The 22799-nt window shown below is 49.3% G+C and overlaps 1 protein-coding gene across 1 annotated transcript in view; it reads left to right on the forward strand.

Moving 5' to 3' along the window:
- DOCK1 (dedicator of cytokinesis 1) overlaps positions 1–22799 on the forward strand; it is a 545742-nt gene that overhangs the window by 481454 nt on the left and 41489 nt on the right. Inside the window, 3 exon segments of the mRNA XM_021072613.1 lie at positions 3433–3552; positions 21057–21146; positions 21950–22054. Coding sequence (XP_020928272.1) covers positions 3433–3552; positions 21057–21146; positions 21950–22054 — 315 coding nt within the window.

The following is a 22799-nucleotide window of genomic DNA, read 5'->3' on the forward strand; positions in this document are numbered from 1 at the left end:
ACTGAATCATCTTTCCCATATGTCCTCATAAAAATTGAAAAATTGTAAACTAGACCAAGAAGAACCACTATGAGAATCACAACGGATTATCCCTTCATATAAAGACTGCTCATTCAAGGAATCCTGTTTCTAAACTCAGACCAAAAACTGAATGAAAGAAAACCAGATAAGATTACATTAAAAATGAGCATCAAGCAACGTCTATTGTGTGTTGAGAGGATTAAGGAGGATATCCTATTTGGCAATGAAACTCCAGCAAGACTCTTCAGTTGTCAGCTCGCTCATGACCTCTTTAGGAGCCTGGGTGACACACACACACATAAGCTGCTCTAAAGATGCAGGAGTGTCTTTTGCCTGATTTACCTTTGCCTGAAAACAAGGGTCCACTACAAAGAAAACTCAATGAGAGTTCCCACTGTGGCTCAGTGGTAATGAAACTGACTAGTATCCACGAGGTCATGGGTTCCATCCCTGGCCTCCCACAGTGAGTTGAGGATCCAGCGTTGCCGTGAGATGTGGTGTAGGTTGCAGATGTGGCTCGGATCTTGTGTGGCTGTGGCCGTGGTATAGGCCAGTGACTGCAGCTCCGATTCGATCCCTGGCCTGGGAACTTCCACATGCCACAGGTGTAGCCCTAAAAAGATGGATGGAAGGAAGAAAGTTAGAAAGAAAGAAAGAAAACCACAAAGAAAACCCGAGACTCGGTTCAATCTGAATGCCTCATCCTTAGTCATCCAGGGTAAGCGCATGGCGCACTCCCAAACATCAGTTGTGAAGACAGAGCTTTCAATTGGTGCATCTCATGCCAGCTGTCCCACTCTGAATTCCAATGGCCTTCATTTGTTAGAAAACCAATTTTAGTAACAAGGCAGCTTTGAAACTACGAAAGTATTTCTTTTCCCCCAGGGAAATCGAAGTGGGGTTAACAGGCTGCTTGGCCCACCCTCACTCGCTCTCCTAGTAAATCAACTTTTGTATGGGCACGTGAATGTAAAATAGATAGATGTGTGCAAAGTATCATTAGTTTAATTGTTGCATTTGTTGAGCACAGATGGGTTTGTCACAAACAGTGTGAGGGGGTTTCACAACCCAAATCAATAGGTCCAATTGCATTATCTTTTCCGCTGGGGTTCTGCATTTTCCAGTTAAATGGTGAGCGCTATATAATCTTTCTATACCATTTACTTCGTTATGTTTTGCAATTTTTCCTAAATAGGTTTTGATGTTGCTGTGAATGTGAGTTCACGCTGGCCAATCAATACACTAAGGAACATTATTTGTATCTTTATGGAAACTCTTCGACCCGATTGATATATTGTTCGTTACATAAAAATCCTCCAATAGAATCTTCTTTTTTGATTAAGGATATTTTGTCCAAAAGCAAGGGCCATACAAACTTAAGCCTTTCGCCTAGCCAGCAAGTCATTTCATCTCAGGGTTTTAAGTGGAAGGTATCAAGGAGCTTTGCTTCTCTAGTCAATATTGTTTAGGTGATTTTATGCACCAGGAACATTACAGGAGCTCTGAACTTTCTTAGTCTTAGATTTTATTGTAGTTACATTTTGGAATCATGTAGAATTTTACTTCTACCTCTTATAAGCTAGAAATCTGGCCATGTTGTGAAACTCCACTATCGCTGAGTTTGTAACTTCCGGTCATGGTTGGGATATGCACAGCCCACTGGATGGTGAAAAAATTTGCAGCCCACTGAAAGCTTTCTGATTCTTACGTGATGTTCCCAGAGCAGAGGAGCCATCCTGGCCCCATGCTCTTTACCCTCTTCCTTGGAGCCTGGGGTCCAGCACGAGCTGGTCCAGAGCCCGTCTGGTTCAGAGAGGTGGGAGGGGGTGTGTGCTGTGACAGCCAGCCTCTTAGGGAGCCTTTGTATATTCCCCATTTTTGCAGACAAGTCCCTTTAAGGCTCTGTTCTTTGCCCCAAGGGTTCCTGGCCAGCTTCTCCATATCTCATGCCCCCTAAAATGTGGCACCATAGCTGGTCCCACTGCTCCAGATGTGGCTTCATCAGCCCTAAGTCCAGTGGGGTCCCCCTTAACCCCACTGTGATCCAGGAAGCCTGCAAGCCCACTGTTTCTTGGTAGTACCCTCACTGTCATGTCTTTTCTTTTTTTTTTGGCTGTGCTGGCAGCTTAGGAAAGTTCCCGGGCCAGGGATCAAACCCACACTACAGCAGGGACAATGCTGGATCCTTAACCCACTGAGCCACCAGGGAACTCCCTCACTGTCCAGTCTTAGAACAGGGTCACGCGTCACCTCCTGAGTCCAACTGATGAGCAAGCCCATTCTGATTCTTTCCTCCAGGGAACCTCCCCAGAACCCCTAGTCGTGCCTCCCACCCCGAAAAGCCCGTGAAATCTTTTCTGAGGAGTCCTTTTATGTCATTGTGCTCTGATTGGTCAGAGCGCTCTCTGGGAGCAGGCACCTTCTGGCTCCTCTTTGACCAAGTGCCTTGCCCATAGTAGGTGCCCATCAAATACTGAAGTTTATCGAACCCTGTATTTACTGCCATTGCTTCGTTGAGCCTCAGCTCAGGGGATTAGGTGTCACATGAGCTTTGCCTCCACTGGGTGCGTCTCTCCAGCTTGCTGAGACCTCTGTGCTTCCTTTCTTTATATGTCAGTCCATGGCCACGTCCACTAACACTGGCCGAGAAGTTCCCATCGTGGCTCAGTGGTAACGAATCTGACTAGTATCCATGAGGACAAGGGTTCGATCCCTGGCCTCACTCAGTGGGGTAAGGATCCAGCATTGCCGTGAGCTGTAGTGTAGGTCACAGACGCAGCTCGGATCCCACGTTGCTGTGGCTGTGGTGTAGGCCGGCAGCTGTAGCTCCGATTGGACCCCTTGCCTGGGAACCTCCATATGCCATGGCTGCAGCCCTAAAAAGACAAAAACAAAAAAGAAAAACAACACCCACTGGCCGAGCCCTGCCTCTACAGCCGGCAGCCTGCTGAGGGCCAAAGATCCCAAGACACCTCCCTGTCCATAAGGAGCTCTCTTTTACCTGTGAGCGGGATCTGTGTGCCTCTGTGGCTGCTGATGAAGCTGTTGAGCAGCCCCGGATGAAGCCAGCACCCCGAGGTGCCCCGCCCGAGGCAGCCATAAACCCCCTGGCTCCTAATTCATCTTGGGTGTTTCAAGGCAGTCGATCAGCAAGCTGACAGTTCAGCGTTTCCAAAACCTGCTAGATTTCTCTGCTGTGTGAATCCAGACCCAGCTCTTCCTTCTTCTTGAGGCCTCTGCACAGAGGTTCTGCCCTCATTTCCAGACCTGACAACCTGAGGACAGCAGCTCCAAGGGTCCCTGGAGTCATGGCCCATGTGCCTGCTCCGAAGCGACAGTCACTGTGCCCTCTGACCAGAGCACCTAGGCGTGCCCTGACCTGGCCCTGCTCACGCTTTGCTTTTGTCTCAGTGGTCAGAGGACCTGTGTGCGGCCCACCTCACCCAGCGGGACGGGTACCAGGCGACGACGCAGGGGCAGCTGAAAGAGCGGCTCTACCAAGAAATCATCCACTACTTTGACAAAGGCAAGGTAAACGAAACGCGATTTTTCTTGTGTTTTCCTCTTTCCGTGTACCTCCCTGCAGCGTTGTAAACACATTTTTTTTTTTTTCAACACATGATGTTTGTGGACCCAGAGGTTGGTTGCAGATTGTGTATCGGAAGGTTTTATGCATGGACCTCCAGCTGGTACTTCTAGGTAGAAATCTCCCCCCCCCCAAAAAAAAAAAATCAATCGTCCTTTTATAGATGCTCTGCTGAAAGTCAGGACTGAAGAGCGCAGGTATTTTTAGAGTCTTTGCCAGACAAAACTGAGTCCGAGACGCTGATTTGGGGGATTTTCTGGCCACACGAGAGAGAATGCTTTCCTTTGACAGTTTGCATTTTTCTGTTGTCACCGAAACATTTATCCCACGGCTCACCGTCAGTGGCTTCTCCATTAATTGGCTCAAACAAGATTATTTAATCTGTTGGCTTCTCCGGAAAGGAAACTTGCCATCAATTTAATCAGCCAGTCATAGATCTCATCGCTGGAGTTCTTGTGATTCAGAGAAGGAGTAACGATTTGAAAGGTCCCGATGAAGATTGGGGAGGGGAGGGGACAAACACTTGAAATTTGGGGAACCTCGAACCTTTTGGTAAGAAATTGTAGCTTTCGCTTACATTTTCTTTAAAGGTGTAAAAGTTTGATCATTGGTGCAGCTAAATGGAACCATAACCATTGGTGGTCGTGGGCTGCTCATTCTAGCCTGCAGAAGAAAGGGACAATCTAAGAGCTCAGAAATAAGATCCTGAAGCTTCTATTTCATTGCATCAATTTCCGTATTTTATTTGAATTTGTAAATTGCCGTAAGTTTTGAATGAGGCTAATCTTGTCTAATACAAGTAAATGAGGCATTCCCGTTTCGGGTTAAGAATCTGACCTAGGATGCCTGAGGATGCAGGTTCCATCCCTGGCCTCACTCAGTGGGTTAAGGATCCGGCGTTGCCACAAGCTGCGTCGTAGGTCACAGAGTCCACTCGGATCCAGCATTGCTGGGACTGTGGTGTAGGCCAGCAGCTGCATCTCCAATTCGTCCCCTAGCCTGGGAACTTCCATATGCCGCAGGTGCAGCCATAAAAAGGAAAAATAATAAGTAAATGAGTCTGTAGTCTATAATCTCTCCACAGGAAAAAGTTCAGTGCTTGGAATGGTGTTCTTCATGTTTGTCCTCCTGTTGGTAAAGCGCTGATATGCAGAAAAGAAAGGAATTACACAGTGCAAAAGAAAGGGGGGCGGGGGCTACTTTGGTTCAGAAGTTTTAAAAAATTCTGCCACCAAAGTGACATCTAAGGTCACTCTGCGCCTCCATCAGGCCTCTTTTTTTTTTTTCTTTTTTTCTTTTTGTCTTCATCAGGACTCTTAATGCATCTCAGTGACGTGCTTCTTTTTTCACTTTGGGGAAAGTCCCCAGAGAATTCCACGAAGGTACCTGTACTCCTTCCGAAGGGCTGTGTCGCGTAGTACTGCACGCTGGGTGGTTTTAAACGTCAGAAATCGATTCTCTCAGCGCTCTAGAGGCTCTAAACCTGATGCCAGCGTGTGGCCAGGGCCTGCGCTGGGTGAGGGAATGATCCGGGGAGAGTCTGTCCACGCCTCGCTCAGTTCCTGGTGATGCCAGCGGGCAGGGGCGTCCCTTGGTTTGTAGACACATAGCTCCAGTCGCAGCCTCTGCATCCCCGTGGCCTTCTCCCTGTGTGTGTCTGGGTCCAGACCTTCCTCTTCTATGAACCCCAGTCTTTGGCTCTGTGGCCACTCAACCTGGGGTGATCACATCTCTGCTTGATTACATCCAAAGTCCGTTTCTAGGAGTTCCCATCATGGCTCAGTGGTTAACGAATCCGACTAGGACCATGAGGTTGCAGGTTCGATCCCTGGCCTTCCTCAGTGGGTTAAGGATCCGGCGTTGCCGTGAGCTGTGGTGTAGGTTGCAGACGCGGCTTGGATCCCAAGCTGCTGTGGCTCTGGCGTAGGCTGGTGACTACAGCTCCGATTCGACCCCTAGCCTGGGAACCTCCATATGCCTCGGGAGCGGCCCAAGAAATGGCAAAAAGACAAAAAAATAAATAAATAAAGTGCGTTTCTAAACAAGGTCATGTTCACAGATGTCGGGGTAACGTTAAGACCTCAGTGTATTTTTTGCTGGGGATGCAGTTCTACCCAAAACGGCACCTATTTCAAGAAAGGACGGTGCCTGCCCCTTTCGGCGGCTGTCGGCGTAACCCAGACCCATTTGAACAGATCGTGTGTGTTCTGCTTATTGACTATTCTCCTTGACACAGAACAAAAATCAAAATATTCAGAGTAGGCGAGTTCCCATCGTGGCGCAGCAGAAATGAACCTGACTGGCATCCATGAGGACTCGGGTTCGATCGCTGGCCTCGCTCCGTGGGTTAAGGATCCGGCCTTACCGTGAGCTGTGGTGTAGGTCACAGAAATGGCTCAGATCTCACGATGCTGTGGCTGTGGCGTAGGTCCACAGCTGCAGCTCCGATTCGACCCCTAGCCTGGGAAATTCCATATGCTTTAGGTGCGGACCTAAAAAAGCAAAAAAAAAAAAAAGAGTAGCATATGGTTTGGAAATAAGGATCCAGAATGGTCTATGAATTACACCTGGTCCTACAGCGAAACAGAATAGATTTCTTTTTAAGCTGTATTAAAGTAGAATTGATTTACAAGGTGTGATAACTTCTGCTGTGCAGCAGAGTGGGTCACACACGTACTCACATCCATTCTCTTTCCATCCTTTTCCCACATAGATTATCACAGAATATTGGGTAGAGTTCTCCGTGCCACACAGAGGTCCCTGGGAACAGAATAGATTTCTTCATAGAAATCTATTGAGGCTAATTACTAAAATTCTATTGACTTAGCCAGAGGAATTCTATTTCTCAGCAAACTAATTTATTTAAAAAAAAAAAAAAGCCACCCTTTCCCCCAGTGGCTCCCTGGCTCCTGAGGTTCTAGAGTAGAGGGTGATGAGGTGCTATCCAATGGCCAGAACAGGAGGTGGGACCCAGGGAAGCTGGAAGGTCAGAGGTCACTGGGATGCAGGAATGGGTGCCTTGGCCGGTGACCGCTCTGGCTCCCATTCTCTGACAGCATTGGCCCCCAAGATCCCTCCAACCACGTCTGAGCTCCTCTCCCCTCGCTTCTTATATTCTGGCTATGCTTCCCCTTTGGGTCCTTACACTCGCCAGCTTCCTGCCTCTGCCCAGAGGCATCTGCTGCAACTGCCCTTGCCTCATTTCTTCCCACCTTGGCTTGATGCAACTTCTTCCCCAACACCCACTGTGTCCTCTTCTTTTCCTTTATAGCACTTACCACACTTTGCTTCGATAGATTTGATTTGCATGTGTATTTCCCTTAGCGAGTTTCCCAGTGGACCGTAAGCTCTACCAGGAAATCGGTCACATGGGTTAATCCCCACAACACATCTTATTCTCAGTCCATGCCTGGCACATAACACAGGGCCTGTTTGTTGGGTGAACAAAGAAATGCAAGAATGAATGAACGAATGAATGAGTGAATGCTCAGCATTTAAGAGCGATTTCTGATGGACGGGACTCACTCATGGTAGGCAGGACAGGTGGCCTTCTCAGGAATAATAAATTGAGGAACCAAGTGGGTTTGGTTGGTTTGGTGCTTAGCAAAAGTGGCCTCGTCTGGAAAGGAAAAAATGAATCTGTTTAGTTTGGACCCACGGTTCTTATCCAGGACCAGCAGGAGACCTTCTAGGCTGTCCTGCCTGAGGACAGGGGTAGCCCTGGCATTTGGTGGGTGGAGGCTGCTCAACATCCCGCCAGGCCAACAGCCCCCACCACACAGAGTCATCCAGCCCCAAATGTCAGTAGTATCCAGGGTGAGAAATCCAGGTTTTGCAAAAACCCTAAGTGACAAAGCACTATGGGCAAACAGAGAAATGGGCAGAAGCGATGGCCTCCCACGTGGCTGGGTTTTGGAGGGGACAGAAAGTTAATTCTTGTAAAGTGAGCAGTTGGCTAACCTTTGGGTCAGGAAGGTTGACCTCGATTAAACATGCTAATCAAAGGTTAGGAGCACCGTTCCCCCAGCAGCTGTTAGAGTGGTATCGACAAGGCAGATTGAAAAGCCTGTGTGGGACGCCCGGAACGTTTCTGCAAGAACGTTGAAAAGAAACGGAAGTTGACTCATCTCTCTGAAGTTCAAGCGAGGCTGAGCGCAGGTGACGGAGAAAATGTCATCACATGAAATTCAAAGTGCCTGGAGGATGGGCTGCGAAGCAAAAAAAAAAAGAAAAGAAAAGAAAAAAAAATTATTTTAACATCAACAAGCATTGCATTTCCTGGGGAAGAACACAGCAGAAGGAGGTAATTCTCCATGTCCGGTATCGGTCAGGATGGGCTGGAATCCACTAGGCTTTCAACCTCCCGACGTCTGCAGCCCCACACAACCCAGAAACTTCTGTCTTGTGCTGCCCGCCCATCCTTCTTTCTGGGACCCAGTCCTGCCCTAAAGAAATGCAGCTTCAGGCCCCACACAGTCTGCCCAGAAATGGCACGTGCATTTGCATGTGCGTATCATTTTTTCCCAGAACAATGTACTTTTTTAAAAAAAAAAAATGAATTTTATCAGAGTTGACTTACAACATTGTGTCCGTTTCAGGGGTACACCAAAGTGAATCCGTTATGCACACACACACCCCCGTTCTTTCTCAGACTCTGGAGTGGATTGCCCTGTGCTGTACCGGAGGCCCCTGTTAGTTTGTGCTCACGTCATTGACACAAGCAAACCACAAGGTCACAAGAAGCATCAGTGGGTGGGGCAGTGCCCAGGAGGGAAGGCCGTGTGCGTAGCAGCCACCTCTCCCAGGGTGTTTAACTGAACACGGAGTCGGGCTCTAACCAAGGGCTCTCAAGGCCGGTGGACATATGTTCTATCAAAGGTGATATTCACTGCACGGCTCCCCCAACTGGACGTGTGAGAGTGGAGCTAGCTATCCCCAGAACGTGGAGTTGGGCCTTGATCCCAGCTCCTCCATAGCTGACTTTCTTTCCTTGCGGGGGCGAGCAGGCTGGGGAAGATGGCTGGGAAGATGTGTTAGGCCGAGCAGAGCAGGACGGGCAGCATCGGAGGATGGGCTCCTGCAGCCTGTGGCCAAAATCTCACCAGGTAGGTATCACAGCCAAAGACGTTGGCACTTTTTTGCCAGATTGAGAGTCACATTCATTTCGGAATTAAGACCAAGACCTGGTCTTATAATACCTGCCAGGTATATGCAGGGATCTGAACAATGACATCCTTCGTGCCTTTTCTGGAGTGAGGCCATGGCGGAGGTTGTTGCTGTAAATACGGACTTGATGTTGGGAAGAGCCGCTTGCAGACATTTCTGTCCGCCGCCCCAGCACTGCAGTTCTTGCGGGGTGAAAGCATATCTGGAGATGGGTGAAGGGGGACAAGTGATTCAGCCCGTGGAAACTTGAAGGAAGTTTGTGTGGGGCCAGTGAGTGTGGGGCCCTTGGAGCAGGTGTGACCTAGCAAGCCCGTCCTTGGCTGACCCTGGGCTCTGACCTGAGCTGTGGGCTACAGGAGTCGCAGCCACCTGCACTTGAAACATGTCCAGTCCAGACTGGTACGTGCCTTCAGTTCACAGGACACTGGATTTTTAAAGCTCAGCGTGAAAAAAAGAACGGGCTGAATTGAGTCCACCAGACGTTCATGTGTGGAAGCCCTAACCTGAGTGGCTCAGATTGTGACAGTGTAGAGTCTGACCCAGTGTGACCGATCTCCTTATAAGCAGAGTTTGGGACCAGACACACACGCAGGAAGCATCATCTGAGGACACAGCGAGAAGACAACCGTCTACAAGCCCAGGAGAGAGCCCTCAAAGGTCACCGCCCCTCTGACAGCTTGGTCTTGGCTTCTGGAAAGACCCAGGACTGCAAGGAAATAAATTTATCTAAGACACCCAATCACTGGTACTTTGTGATGGCAGCTTGTCAAAGATATCACTAATTTTTTTGTTAGTGATTACATGTTGAAATGATAATATTTCAGATGCGGTAAATATTATAGAAATTATTTCCATGTTTTAACACATGGCTACTGGAAAATGTTAAGTGGCATATGTGGCCTGCCTGATGGTTCTGTGGGGACATACTGCTCCGAGCCAAAGGCTTTGTCCTTGTTAAGCACCAGGCATAGGATCCACTAACAAACTCGTCCACGTGCTGCTATTGAATTGAAGCTTTATGGCACGTCCTTTGGGGCCATCGGAGGCAGCCAGCCTTGCTTACGTGCTTTGATGGTGTATATGCTTTACCCCAAATGAACATCAGAAAGACTGAAGTAAATCTGAGAGAATTAGAAAGGGGGAACCACAGCCAGAAAATAATAGAATTTGTGTCCGAGTGACAAGGGAAAGCATGATAACAAGCGCCAGGATTGGATTTGTTTTTTTCCTTGTGACGCTGTGGTATTTCTGTAATTTGAAATAACTGTCAAGAGTACGGTCATTGTATGAGTATTAGAGAATTGGGAGGGGTGGGCATGTCAGGGGCTCTTTTATGACCAGGAGCGCTGCTGAAGGAAACCCGACGAGGCCCATAATGGGGAGAGGAAGCCAGACTAGAGACAGAGGCGTTTCGGAAGATAAACCGTAAGAACTCCGAAGAAGCGACATAGCCTTGCGGCAGCAAGATGGAGCTTTCTGGCACCTGCCTATTTTATTATTCAGATTTGGAATTGTGCCTCTTAGGTTGGTTTCACTTGTGGTTTGCGCTCTTAAGGATGGGTCTCGTTTTCTCATGGTCAGCTGTGTAGCCACGTGCCTTGGGGAATGGGGGCCGCTGACAGCACCTCTGAGGTCTGCACCTTCTGGGCTGGGCTCCACCTGGGACACTGCTGAACAATTTGGGTCTTTGGGCAGAAGACCCAGGCAGGAGCCAGCTCCGCTCACCTGACGCCTTTGCCTCTTGGGCTCCAGCCTCCTGGGCTCCAGTCCAGGACGCACGCCACGAGATGGGTGCCCCCTCCCCCGTGGTCCACCTCCCCCCCTGCTACCTTGCTTCCCGAGCCACCACTGTGAGTTCTAACAAAGTGGCCATGGCAACATAGCTTCAGTTGCTCCAAAGATGTTCAAACCTCCGGGGTTTGGGGGGCGGGGGGGGGGGGGATGGACTGGCCTCCTCTGCAGGCAGGACCTGGCTTCTACCTGGCAGGTGAGGCCACTTACCTAGGGCTCTACCTCGCACCCCACCCCCACCCGCCATTCTCCCTCCTCATTGCCCACGGCATCTCCTCTCTTTCTGAAATGTGGGTTTGTTTTGTTTTTTTGTTGTTGTTTTGTTTTGTTTTTCCATCTTTGAAGGCCACACTCGCAGCATATGGAGGTTCCCAGGCAGCTGCTGGCCACAGCCTCAGCCACAGCAATGCCAGATCCAAGCCGCATCTGTGACCTACACCGCAGCTCATGGCAACCCTGTATCCTTAACCCACTGAGTGAGGCCAGGGATAGAACCTGCATCCTCACGGATACTAGTCAGATTCGTTTCCACTGAGCCATGATGGCAGCTCCCCAGAACATGCATTGGATTCCCAACCACCTGGCCTTCATGGCCTTCTCTGGGTGTGCAACGGCCCCTCCTTGCCTGCTGACTTCACGGGTGATCCTCCCCCACCCCTGCCACCTTCTGAGCACATTTCCATGCTGTGTCCACCTTGGAGCCTGTCCCGCCCCCCCACCCCCAGAGAGGCCCTCTCCAGGCTCCCTCTGCCCACGTCTGGGACTATTTATATGCATGCCTCTGGCCCTGGGGATCCCTGAGTCCCTTGGGGATCTTGTTTAAAATGTAGGTGCTGATTCAGTAGGTCTTGGGGGGGCCCGAAACTCTGAATTTCTAAGCAGCTCCCAGTAATGGCAAAGCACCTGATCCTGGGACCACTCCTGAGTCACCACATCCTGCTTTGGCTGGAGCTCCTGTCTGACACTTCTCTTTGTTCCTCTGCTGGAGCCCTGTGCTGCCCACAGACTGGGCCCTCATTTTTTTTTTTAATAGTCTGTATTTTTTTTTTTCTCTTTTTGTCTTTTGTTGTTGTTGTTGCTATTTCTTGGGCCGCTCCTTCGGCATATGGAGATTCCCAGGCTAGGGGTCGAATCAGAGCTGTAGCCACCGGCCTACGCCAGAGCCACAGCAACTTGGGATCCGAGCCGCGTCTGCAACCTACACCACAGCTCACGGCAACGCCGGATCCTTAACCCACTGAGCAAGGGCAGGGACCGAACCCGCAACCTCATGGTTCCTAGTCGGATTCGTTAACCACTGCGCCACGACGGGAACTCCTGTATTTTTTTTAATGGCAGTTTTTAGAGTCACAGCAAAATTGAGCAGCAGGTGGAGAGACTGCTTCCTTTCCTACCTCCCAACCCTGCACGTGCAGCCTCCCCCGCTATTAACAGTGTCATTTTTTTTGCAGTTCCCGTTATGGCTCAGTGGGTTGAAAACCCAGCTAGTTCCATGAGGATGCAGGTTTGATTCCTGGCCTTGCTCAGTGAGTTGAGTATCTGGCGTTACCACAAGCTCCAGAGTAGGTCACAGATACAGTTTGGATCTGGTGTGGCTGTGGCTGTGGCTGGTAGCTGCAGTTCCTATTCGACCCCTAGCCTGGGAACTTCCATACTCCAAAGGCACAGCCCTAAAAAGAAAAAAAAAAAAAAAAGTGTCATTTTTATTGAATTGGGCACTTTCTGGGCAGTGCTTAAGCAAACACTGGAAAAGGCGGCCATGACTCAGGAATCCCACGAGGTCTCTGACATCGGGCTTACTTGTCTCCTGTGTGTGGTGTTGCCTCCTGACCCAGACCCTGAGCCCCAGGGAGGCCTGAGGGGCGAGCCTCCCTGCTCCCACCCCTGCCCAGCAGCTCCCAGGCACATGCCTGCCTTCACTCCTGCGTTGCCAGGCTTGAGACTGCATTATCCGCAGGTTCCTTTCCCAAATCTGACGCCGACTGGAGCCCAGTACTGCCTTCACTGCAGAGGTCATGGGTGGAATACAGACAGATTCTTCTGAGACCTGGGCTGGCCTTTTCTGCCTGGGCTCCTGGGCATCCTTGAGCAATAGGTCTGCAGTCAGAATGACCGCTGGGTCCATGGGGAGAGCGAGCAAGGCCAAGTGCACAGGGAGGGCCACCTGGCATCGGCCAAGGATCTGCTTACCTGCGGACCCGTGGCGCCTCGCAAACCGACACTCTCCCGCAGCACATGAGGATTTAAATAACAAGAATTTCTTTAGTTTGATTTTACACTTGTTTGATTTTAGAGGAAAAAATTTGTGGTTCTGGTTTAAAACCACATATTCAGGGAAGGGGTCTTAGTACTACAGTTGAACTTGAAGGCCGGCGATGGCTGGGAACCACGCAATTGTAACATGGAATCTAAGTAGCACCTGAACCTGGCAAAAGCATGACTCAGTTACAGTTGCACTGCTATGGGCTGTCACCTTATGTGATTAAAGAAGTCTTTTTTTTTTTTAATGATTTTTATCTTTTCCATCATAGCTGGTTTACAGTGTCCCGTCAGTTTTCTACTGTACAGCAAGGTGACCCAGTCACACATGCATATACAGACATTCTTTTTTTCACGTTATCCTCCATCATAAGTGACTAGACTTAGTTCCAAGTGCTACACGGCAGGATCTCATTGCTTATCCATTCCAAAGGCAATAGTTTACATCTATTAACCCCAGATTCCCAGTCCACCCCACTCCCTCCACCTCCCTCTCCCTCTTGGCAACGACAAGTCTGTTCCCCAAGGCCATGAGTTTCTTTTCTGTGGAAAGGTTTATTTGTGCTGTATATTAGATTCCAGATATAAATAATATCATATGGTATTTGTCTTTCTCTTTCTGACTTACGTCACTTAGTATGAGAGTCTCTAGTTCCATCCATGTTGCTGTAAATGGCATTATTTTGTTCTTTTTCATGGCTGAGTAGTATTCCATTGTGTATACATACCACATCTTCTTAATCGATTCATCTGTCAATGGACATCTAGGAAATTATCATTATATCTTTAATATGTGGGAACTTTACACATCCTGGCGCTAACCTGCACTGTTTTTTAAATTTTTCTAAATTAAAGTACACTTGATTTACAATGTTGTGCCAATTTCTACTGTACGGTGGAGTGACCCAGTCATACCTACACGTTCTTTTTCTCATATCGTCTTCCATCATGTTCTATCCCAAGAGATTGGTTATAGTTCCCTGTGCTATACAGTAGGACCTCGTTGCATCTGCTTTTCTTTTTAATATTTTTCAAAGTTTTACGGAAGCGTGGTTCCTGAGCAAGGTTGTCATCGTCTCTGCGGTACCACAACGTGACCCCAGCATTCTTCTGCACCCGCAGTTTTAAATTCATGCAGCTCCCCTGGGGCAAGTGGAGACTTAGCAGCATCCAAGGCAGATCCTAGAAGCCTGGAGTACAGCCCCTTAGAGGAGCCGCTGCCCATCCCACCCAGGGGCGGCCCAGGATGCCCGCAAGCCTAGAGTCAGATTATGTTGAAAGTGCCAACCCCCCTGTGCTCTGGAAGCAGCAACGCTGAATGGGCTTTCTGCTCTTTCCTATTGGACACTCCCTGACTTCTGAATTACATTCTGTTATCTTTCTGTATTTCTTCTGCACAAAATCATTCTTTTATTTTTGCTTTTCCACCGTTTTAAAAAGTTTTGAATGGCTTTCAGCCCAGCTCCTGGTCTTTTCATCTTTTTCTTGCCTCTCCCCAAAATGTCATTTCCCTCTGTTTCCTTTTTCATTCTTTTGCACGTCTTCCTTCCTGGGCTAATAATTACTCCTAAGTCCTTTTCCGTTCTCTCCTTACCACCCGTCTGAGCACCTCCCGAAAGCCTTCTGCCGGGTTTTGTGGTGGCAGTCAACCGTTCCTTCCTGAAGATGCTTTCAATTGTCTGTCTTATTGTGTTTGGTTGAGGCCTAGTAATTTTCAATAAAGCCCTTAATCCAGGTACTTCACTGAAAATTACCAGGCTTCTCTATGGAGGGTGAGTCGAAAATAGAAGCCCTGCGCTCAGGAAAATGCAGTCAGAGAGAGACAGTCAGTATTAACGAGCGTTAACCGCCTCCAAAACCGGGAAACAACCGGGCAGCCTCTGCCAACAGGGCACAGAGCTGCGAGTCCACGTGATGTCTGAGGCCCTGGGGCTATTTTCAACCGGAGCTCTGCTACTTTCCCCTTAAAATAACCTCCCCGTGACAAAGTTCGCACTTTGCCTTGCGCCCAAGTCAAAAAATGAGGCATCTTGCATCATCTTGTGAACTAAAAATAAAGGTTTGGGAGCAAGCTTCCACTCTGGGTGAGATGGTTGGATTTCTTTTCTGAGTTTTGGCAGTGACATTTGCTCATCCTCTGCGCTTCCTTTTTAAAACCGCGTTGTCATTAAGAGGAATTACAGGTGCACGCAGACTAGCACCCTCTCCTTGATTCATTCTCAACATTTCCAGAACTTTTGAGAATGCTGATATTCACCAGAATCTGTTCTCGGAGCAAGAATTTGGCCAGGGTGATCAAAGAGACGGTGTGTTAATTACGATTCGCTCCCCAAAAAGAACAATTTATCATCAAAGCCTGAGAATAGCAAGGCGTAGAGTCCTAACCACCCCCATCCCGCCTGCAGGGACCCTCCCACGACCAAGCCTCCTGGGTGCCAAGCGCCCCCAACACCCGTGACTTAAGGGGTGGGAGGGCGAGGCCTCCTGGGGCATCATGATGTCTAGGCCTCGGGCTAAGGGATGAGCAGGTAGACACCTGAGCCTCCCCCGATCGGTCACACGGGTGGGCACTGAGTCTCCCCACCTCAGTGTGGGAGTGATTCCCTCTTCTGAGGACAAAGGGGGACTTCACAGAGAAGGTGACATGTAAGCTCATCCTTTTTATTTTAATTTATTTGAATTGAAAAATTGAATTGTACTTTTTTATATGTCAGTTTTTAATTTTATTTCTTTATTCAAGTATAATTGATTTGCGATGCTTAATGAGACAGAGCTTGCCAGGTGGTGGCAGGGAGGGGCAGGGAGTCCTAGGAGTCGGGGGAAGGGCAGGATTCTGTGGAGTGGGGGAGGGCCGGGATTCTCAAGAGTGGGAATCTGGGAGAGGCCAGGGTTCCTGAAGGCATCTTACTTTTCTGGAGCAGCTCAGAAGTCTGTCTGTTGGGGGAGGGAGGGGTTCCTAGAGACAGATTCAGAGAACTCGGGAGCCCCTCTGACCATGGCCTTATAGGGCTCCTGAAGATTTGACTTACTCCTTAAGGCACAAGGAGCCACGGAAATTTTATGAACCTAGGCAAGGAAGCCTGTATTTTCCTCTTTTCAGAGAGTGATTTTGGCTACAAGGAGTCAGAAGCCCTGGGCTGGGGAGTCTCAAACTCTTGTGCAGGCCCCAGGGAAGGTGGTGGCAGCGAGGGTGAGGAAAGGCAGGTGACATCTCCAGAGAGTTGACATCAGTTGATCACACCGTGTGTCTCAAATGGGGTCAGTGTTGGGAGGAGCGGGGCACCCAGTCCCAGGGTGGCTCAGATGCCCTGAGCAGCACTGGGATCAGCTTCCTGGAGGGGCCACAGAGCTGGAAGGGGAGTGACTTCTGATCAACCCCGGAGGTTTAACTTCCTCGAAGGTAGTTAAAGCAGCTCTGAGTGATTGGGCTTCATTCCAGCTCTCTGTTAATTCTTTTCAAAGTGATTGATTTTCCAGCTAGAGGTCACCCGGGCTGTACACTGCAGCTTTGGCCTCCACGCAGCCACCCCCCCCCCCGAACACGCTGTCCACAGGGCTGATCTGTCCTGCATTCTGCTTCCCTCCTGCGCCTGGTGCCCCTCCCCCTGTGCCCCGATCCCTGGCCCCTCCCAGACATCGCTGGGCCCATCTGCCCTCTCCCTGGGCAGCAGTGTTCTCCGTTCCATTGGCCGGTACACTCTCTTTTTCCACCATGCCGTTATTTCTCCAGCTTTAAAAAAGTTCTCTCTCAGCCGGCTTCTTTCTTGTCTTCTTTTCACAATCCTCTTTTTTTTTTTTTTTAGTCTTTATTGGGCTGCACCCGCAGCATGTGGAGGTTCCAGGCTAAGGGTTTAATCAGAGCTGCAGCCAGCGGCCTATGCCACAGCCACAGCAACGCCAGATATGAGCTATGTCTGGAACCTACACCACAGCTCATGGCAGCGCCAGATCCTTGACCCACTGAGCAAGGCCAGGGATCGAACCCACAACCTCATGGTTCCTAGTCAGATTCGTTTCTGCTGCGCCACAACGGGAACTCCTACAATCATCTTTAAAGAGCTGACTGTCCACCCTCTCTTCCTCCTGTTTCCTCAGCCCACCCCCATCACAGGTGCCCAATAGTTCTCTGCAGAATGAGGGGGTGAGTGACAGGGTATGTCCCTTCTCCTGCCAATCAAACAAGAAGCAAAAGGCAACTGTATCTTTTGCTGCTGGTTTAGGCTTCCCAAAGTCCTGAAGAAGTACGGATGTCCTGGCTTAAAGAAAAAGGCAAAAATCCCTTTAAAAAAAAAATTTCTCTTGGAGTTCCCGTTGTGGCGCAGCAGAAACCAATCTGACTAGGAACGATGAGGTTGCATGTTCGATCCCTGGCTTCACTCAGTGGGTTGAGGATCCCGCTTTGCTGTGGCTGTGGTGTAGGCCAGCAGCTATAGCTCTGATTGGACCCCTAGCCTGGGAACCTCCATATGCCAGGGATGTAGCTCTAAAAAGCCAAAAAAAAAAAAATTACTCTCTCCCTACTCTTCCTCCCATTTGCATTAAAACTGAGCAAATGGTTTTCCATGTAGATCAATACAGAAGTGCTGTGGGGGGACGAGCACGATGTAGCTGGGCCCTGATCCTTGAGCACTTACTGCACCAGGAGGCAGGATTTATCCTGAGTCGGTGTAAGAACCTTTCCATCAAGCCTTCCTCAGTCCGGCTGAGGCCCAGATGCTGTGATTTCCTGTCCTCCCCTCCCAGAGGGCAGCCAGGCCCTCTGACTGCCTTTCTCAGGCTGCTGCTCTGGTGTCACTGTGCGGTTGGGCAGCCGTGATGCAGCTCCGTCGTGGAGCGTGACTCTGCCTCAGAAATGTCTTCAGAAGATGTCCAGCCTTTGCTCAGATCAGCGGAAACAAGCAGAGAACAGGAGGAAGGACCCAGGCTGGGCCTTGGCTCAAGGAGGGAGATGGGGGTGCCCAGAAGGCGTGTCCATGCTGTAAGGAGAGGTGGCAGCAACGCCGGGACTGGCTGGGCCCCTCTCAGCGGGACCACACCCCCTGGGAGTTGCCATGGCTACCCATGACACACATCTTTTCTGGGGACTCAAGCTCCTCAACTTCTAGAGACTAGAAGGAAGCTCTTGCTCACGCCACTCCTCCGGTGAAGCGCTCACTGGCCAGGGCTGCAGGCTAGTTCTGGGCCACCTTGTCCCCTCCAGTGCTGAGAGCCCTAAACCACTGCTCTGGAGTCTGCCATAGCATGGATCTTTAGCCACCGAAATGTCCGAAACCTGTGTAGGGAGTTTCTGTTGTGGCTCACCAGGTTAAGAATCCAACCTAGTGTCCGTGAGGATGTGGGTTTGATCCCTGGCCTCGCTCCATGGGTTAAGGATCCGGTGAAGCTGTGGGAGCTGTGGTGTAAGTCACAGATGAGGCTCAGATCTGGAATGGCTGTGGCTGTGGCTGTGGCGTAGTCTTGCAGCTGCAGCTCCAATTCAACTCCTAGCCCAGAAGCTTCCATGCGCTACCAGGTATGACCCTAAAGAGAAAAGAAAAGGAAAAAAAAGGAAACCAGTATAGGACACGGGACATTCAGAGGGTGATTGAATGTGACTCTTTTCCCAACAACTGCCTAGAAAAACAGGTGCATTTTAGAAGAATGACTAAAAGTCAAGCATCCCCTAAAGAACTTCCCTGGTGCCTTACTTACAGCTAGTCAGCGAAGGAGACCGGGGTTGCCCCCGTCCCCTGGATCCTGATGAGTCCTGACCCGCCTGAATTACTGGTGAGGGGCAGGTGTCCAGCCGCCATCTCTCCTTCCATCTGCGGCCGCTCCCTCCCGGGCTGGTTACTCATCAACCCCACAGTTCTCTGTAGGAACACAGTGGCCACTTTAGTATTGCAACTAACAAAGGCATTTCATCTGAGAAAAAACAAAGTTTTCGATTCATGAAACCTGCAGAAATGGAACTTCCCAAAACCAGGAGGTTCAGGAAGAAAAGAAGACGTCTCAAGAGAACATAGCTGGGATCATTGTTGCAAAGGAGAAAGGGGGCGTTCCTGTCGAGGCGCAGTGGTGAACGAATCCGACGAGGAACCAGGAGGTTGCGGGTTTGATCCCTGGCCTCGCTCCATGGGTTAAGGATCCGGCGTTGCTGTGGCTGTGGTGTAGGCCGGCAGCCACAGCTCCGATTAGACCCCTAACCTGGGAACCTCCATATGCCTTAGAAAAAGACCAAAAAAGACTTTAAAAAAAGAAAAGAAAAGGAGAAGGGGAAAGTGTGCGCTCCAAGTTGCGAGTAAAACGAACAGTGTCGGGGCTGCGAGACAATAGATTAGGGCTTTCCAATCAGAAAATCAAGCTGAACGTTGATGGGGAGCCTTTTCATTTGGGGGAACGGTAAGCCTCATAACCCTCCCGCGCCTCTGTGGATGGAGCCGGGTGGGGCGTTCAGTCACACAGGTTGAGGCGATTCGTCCACCAAGATAATCTAAATGTAGACCCTTCTGAGTCTGTTTTCCCTCTGGCACCGAACTCTTTTCCGAGGTATTCGCATTGGACCCCACTCTGTAGAGCCCTAGCCAATTAAAAGCAGATGAAAATCTCCTTCATGCAGAAGCCTTGAAAATGCACTGGGGGAGAGGGGAGCGTGTGTAAGAAAATCTGATGGAAAAGGCCACCGTATAATCTCCGGGTGAGTTGGACGAAGTATTTACTCGAGACCTGTATTCCTTTTAAAAAACAATTACTTTTGATATGCATCTAAAGCAACCCATCTGTCACTTAGGATAAAAACAGATTAAGTGGTGAATTAAGTCCCTAACATGCTAGGCAGCTAAGAGAGTGATGTCTTAGCTTACGGGAAAACTAGAGAAAAATCCAGCGAATGAGACCTACAACCAAAGGTAATGTTTTCTTTGAAATGGAAATGGGCTAAGGAGGAATTGGTCACCGGAGCTTAAAAGAAACATTAAAAGTGGAGAAATGGGAGCTTGGACTCTGGCAAAGGACCTGAGCTCTCTGGAGCTGCAGACTAATATATTCAGAGGTTACCAGGCATCTTTGAAAGCTTCAGCAGGATAGAGGAGACAGGACAGGGCTGTGGGAAGAGCGTGTGGTCCTAGGAAGAGCATCTCAGCCACTTTATCTCTTCCTGGGCACTGGTCCTACCTCTGGAAATCTTTTTCACCTCTGGGCTTCCTTTTTATTACAGCTTTCAAAAAATATTAAAGTGCTTTTTCAGATTAGGTTTTTTTTTTTTTTAATAAAACTAGCAGATGGTTTCTTAAGTAGCAGCTCTGTAAAGAGTATTTTAAGGCTAGGAGTTCCTGTTGTGGCTCAGCAGGCTAAGAACCCCACATAGTGTCCACGACGATGCGGGTTCGATCCCTGGCTTCGCTCAGTGGGATAAGGATCTGGCCTTGCCATGAGCTGTAGTATAGGTTGCAGGTGCAGCTCGGATCCTGTATTGCTGTGGCTGTGGCATAGGCCTGCAGCCGCAGCTCTGATTCAACCCCCTGGCCTGGGAACGTCCATATGCTGCAGGGGCGTTCCTAAAACGAAAATTCAAAAAAAAAAAAAAAAAAAAAAAAGATTATTTGAAGTCTAGTAGGTGATTCAGTGGTAAGTAAGACTCTCAATAGGATGGTTTCACTAAGAAGAGGCAAAGACTTGCAAGCAGGTGAGGGCCCAGGGCCAAAGTTATGCCAGGTGTGGGACCTGGCTCCCTGTGTTTCCAGTGGGAGCCTGGAGTTTGAGACCTGCTTCGCATCCCAGGGGCAGTTGGTGGAGAGCAGCTGGACGTGCTGGGACATGGTCATTGTTATGCATGGCTGAATGTTCGCATCCCCCCAAAATTCATAGGTATTGTATCAATTCAAAATTTATAGTGCAGATTAAGTGGGATGATGGGAACATCACCAAATCGGATCGGTGGTTTTCTACACAACCCCTCCTCCCACCGTCGCCCTGCAGTTCCCGTTCTGGGCTCCTCGGCTGCTCTGACAGGTGGCAGCAGGAGAGGCAGGACCGGCTCTGACCAGGGGTCGCGGCCAGCATGATTGATGAGCCAGTAGCTGGTCAACTGATGTCCAGGACGAGCCAAAGGACACGCGCCTCTAGAAAATATCTGTGTTTTCCCGACGTTTTCAGATTAAGCCAGCACATCTCCCACTTGTTCCGTGAACGGTCGAGTCTCTGACCACGCGACACAGGTTTGCGTTTATGCCTGTTTCTTCCTTTCCCCTCGCAGATGTGGGAAGAGGCCATCGCGCTGGGCAAGGAGCTTGCCGAGCAGTATGAAAACGAAATGTTTGATTATGAACAACTCAGCGAACTGCTGGTAGGTCTTTCTTTCTCTTTAAATGAACAGAGCACATCTGGACTTGTTTCTCCGGGATTTTTCTCTTCCTTTTCACCTTGGGATTCTCCTTCACTTTATCCAGGAGGACAGTTGCGATTTATTTGCCGATTGATTCTGGCTCACGTTCACTTTTTATTCCCCGTGGAGCTTCTGTAACCAAACTCTGTGGCGCCTCTCTGAGTGATTTATGTGTAAACAATTGTTGAGTCCAGGGGTGCAGTGGTCTTGCTGGCCCCAGTGTCCCCAGGGATCTCCACTGATTTAAAACTATGAGCCTGCATCAAAGAGACAGTGGAAAAAGGTGGCCCAGACTTTTCTACTGCCACAGAGCTGTCAGTTTCTAACTCCTGCCTCCTCTGCTCTGTCATGTTTGTAGTCAGCAGATTGACTTGATGTTTATCATTTATTTAGAGTAGAATTCTGCCCTTTTACATGCTGTCTTAATGGATCCCAGTATCTGATCGAGTTTTAAAATACAGAAGACCAGCCGCTTAATCAGAAGAACAACCATCTTTCTGGCACCTCTTTGGTTGTTCAAACACCTGTAAATCACAACTGGCTGCTGAATTTGCTTCTTGATCAGATTCCCCGCCGCATATGCTGGAGGATGAGCGCACAGCGCTGTCAAAGAGAGTGACATTAAATTCGGTGCTGGCATCAGCTCCGCTCCCCCACCCTGTCCCACTGCCCCTCCTAGAATCGCCAAAGCCGGGAGAATCCAGGTGCACGGATGCTCAAGTGCTGGATTCCAACCTGAAATGCATCTCCTTTCTTCCTTCCAGAAGAAACAGGCTCAGTTTTATGAAAACATCGTCAAGGTGATAAGACCCAAGCCTGACTACTTTGCTGTTGGTTACTATGGACAAGGATTCCCCACGTTTCTGCGGGTAACTCTGGGCCCTGTTTTGATTGGGTTGGGGCGGCTCCCGGGCAGCAAGCCCCTTCCTCAGGAGACCAGGGAAGGGTTTGGATGTTGCCTCTGTGGCTTGAAGTCCCACTGTCTGTGCTGTTTTAATAGCTCTGTGCTTGGCTTACGGGGCCAGAGAGGGGCTGCTAACGGTTGTGTTTCTGTTTTGTCTTGGTTTTCTCTGTTTTTTTTATTGCATGTCAACTTTAAATCTCATTTTTTTCCTAAATAGAATTCTTCTTCAGAGATGTATGCATGTTTTTAAAATTGTGGTGAGATATACATAGCATAAAATTTATCATCCCGACTAACATCCGTGAGAACGCAGGTTCGATCCCTGGCCCCTCTCGTGGGTTAAGGATCCAGCATTGCCGTGAGCTGTGGTGTAGGTCGCAGACACGGCTTGGATCTGGTGTCGCTGTGACTCTGGCAGAGGCCTGCAGCAACAGCTCCGACTGGACCCCTAGCCAGGGAATCTCCATGTGCAGCAGGTGTGGCCCTAGAAAAGACGAAAAAGACCAACAGAAAAAATTATCATCCTCGCCATTTTTCAGCGTATAGTTTGGTGGCATTTATGTGTATTTACTTTGTCCTGCAGCTCTTCCCACCCTACTCTCCAGATCTTTTTCATCTTCTCAAACTGGAACCCTGATCCTGTTATTAAACAGTAATTCCTCCTTCTCCCCTCCCCCAGACCCTGCCATCGCCCTTCAACCTTCTAGCTC

Source organism: Sus scrofa, chromosome 14 (assembly GCF_000003025.6).
Source record: "Sus scrofa isolate TJ Tabasco breed Duroc chromosome 14, Sscrofa11.1, whole genome shotgun sequence".
In the NCBI taxonomy this organism is placed as follows: Eukaryota; Metazoa; Chordata; class Mammalia; order Artiodactyla; family Suidae; genus Sus; species Sus scrofa.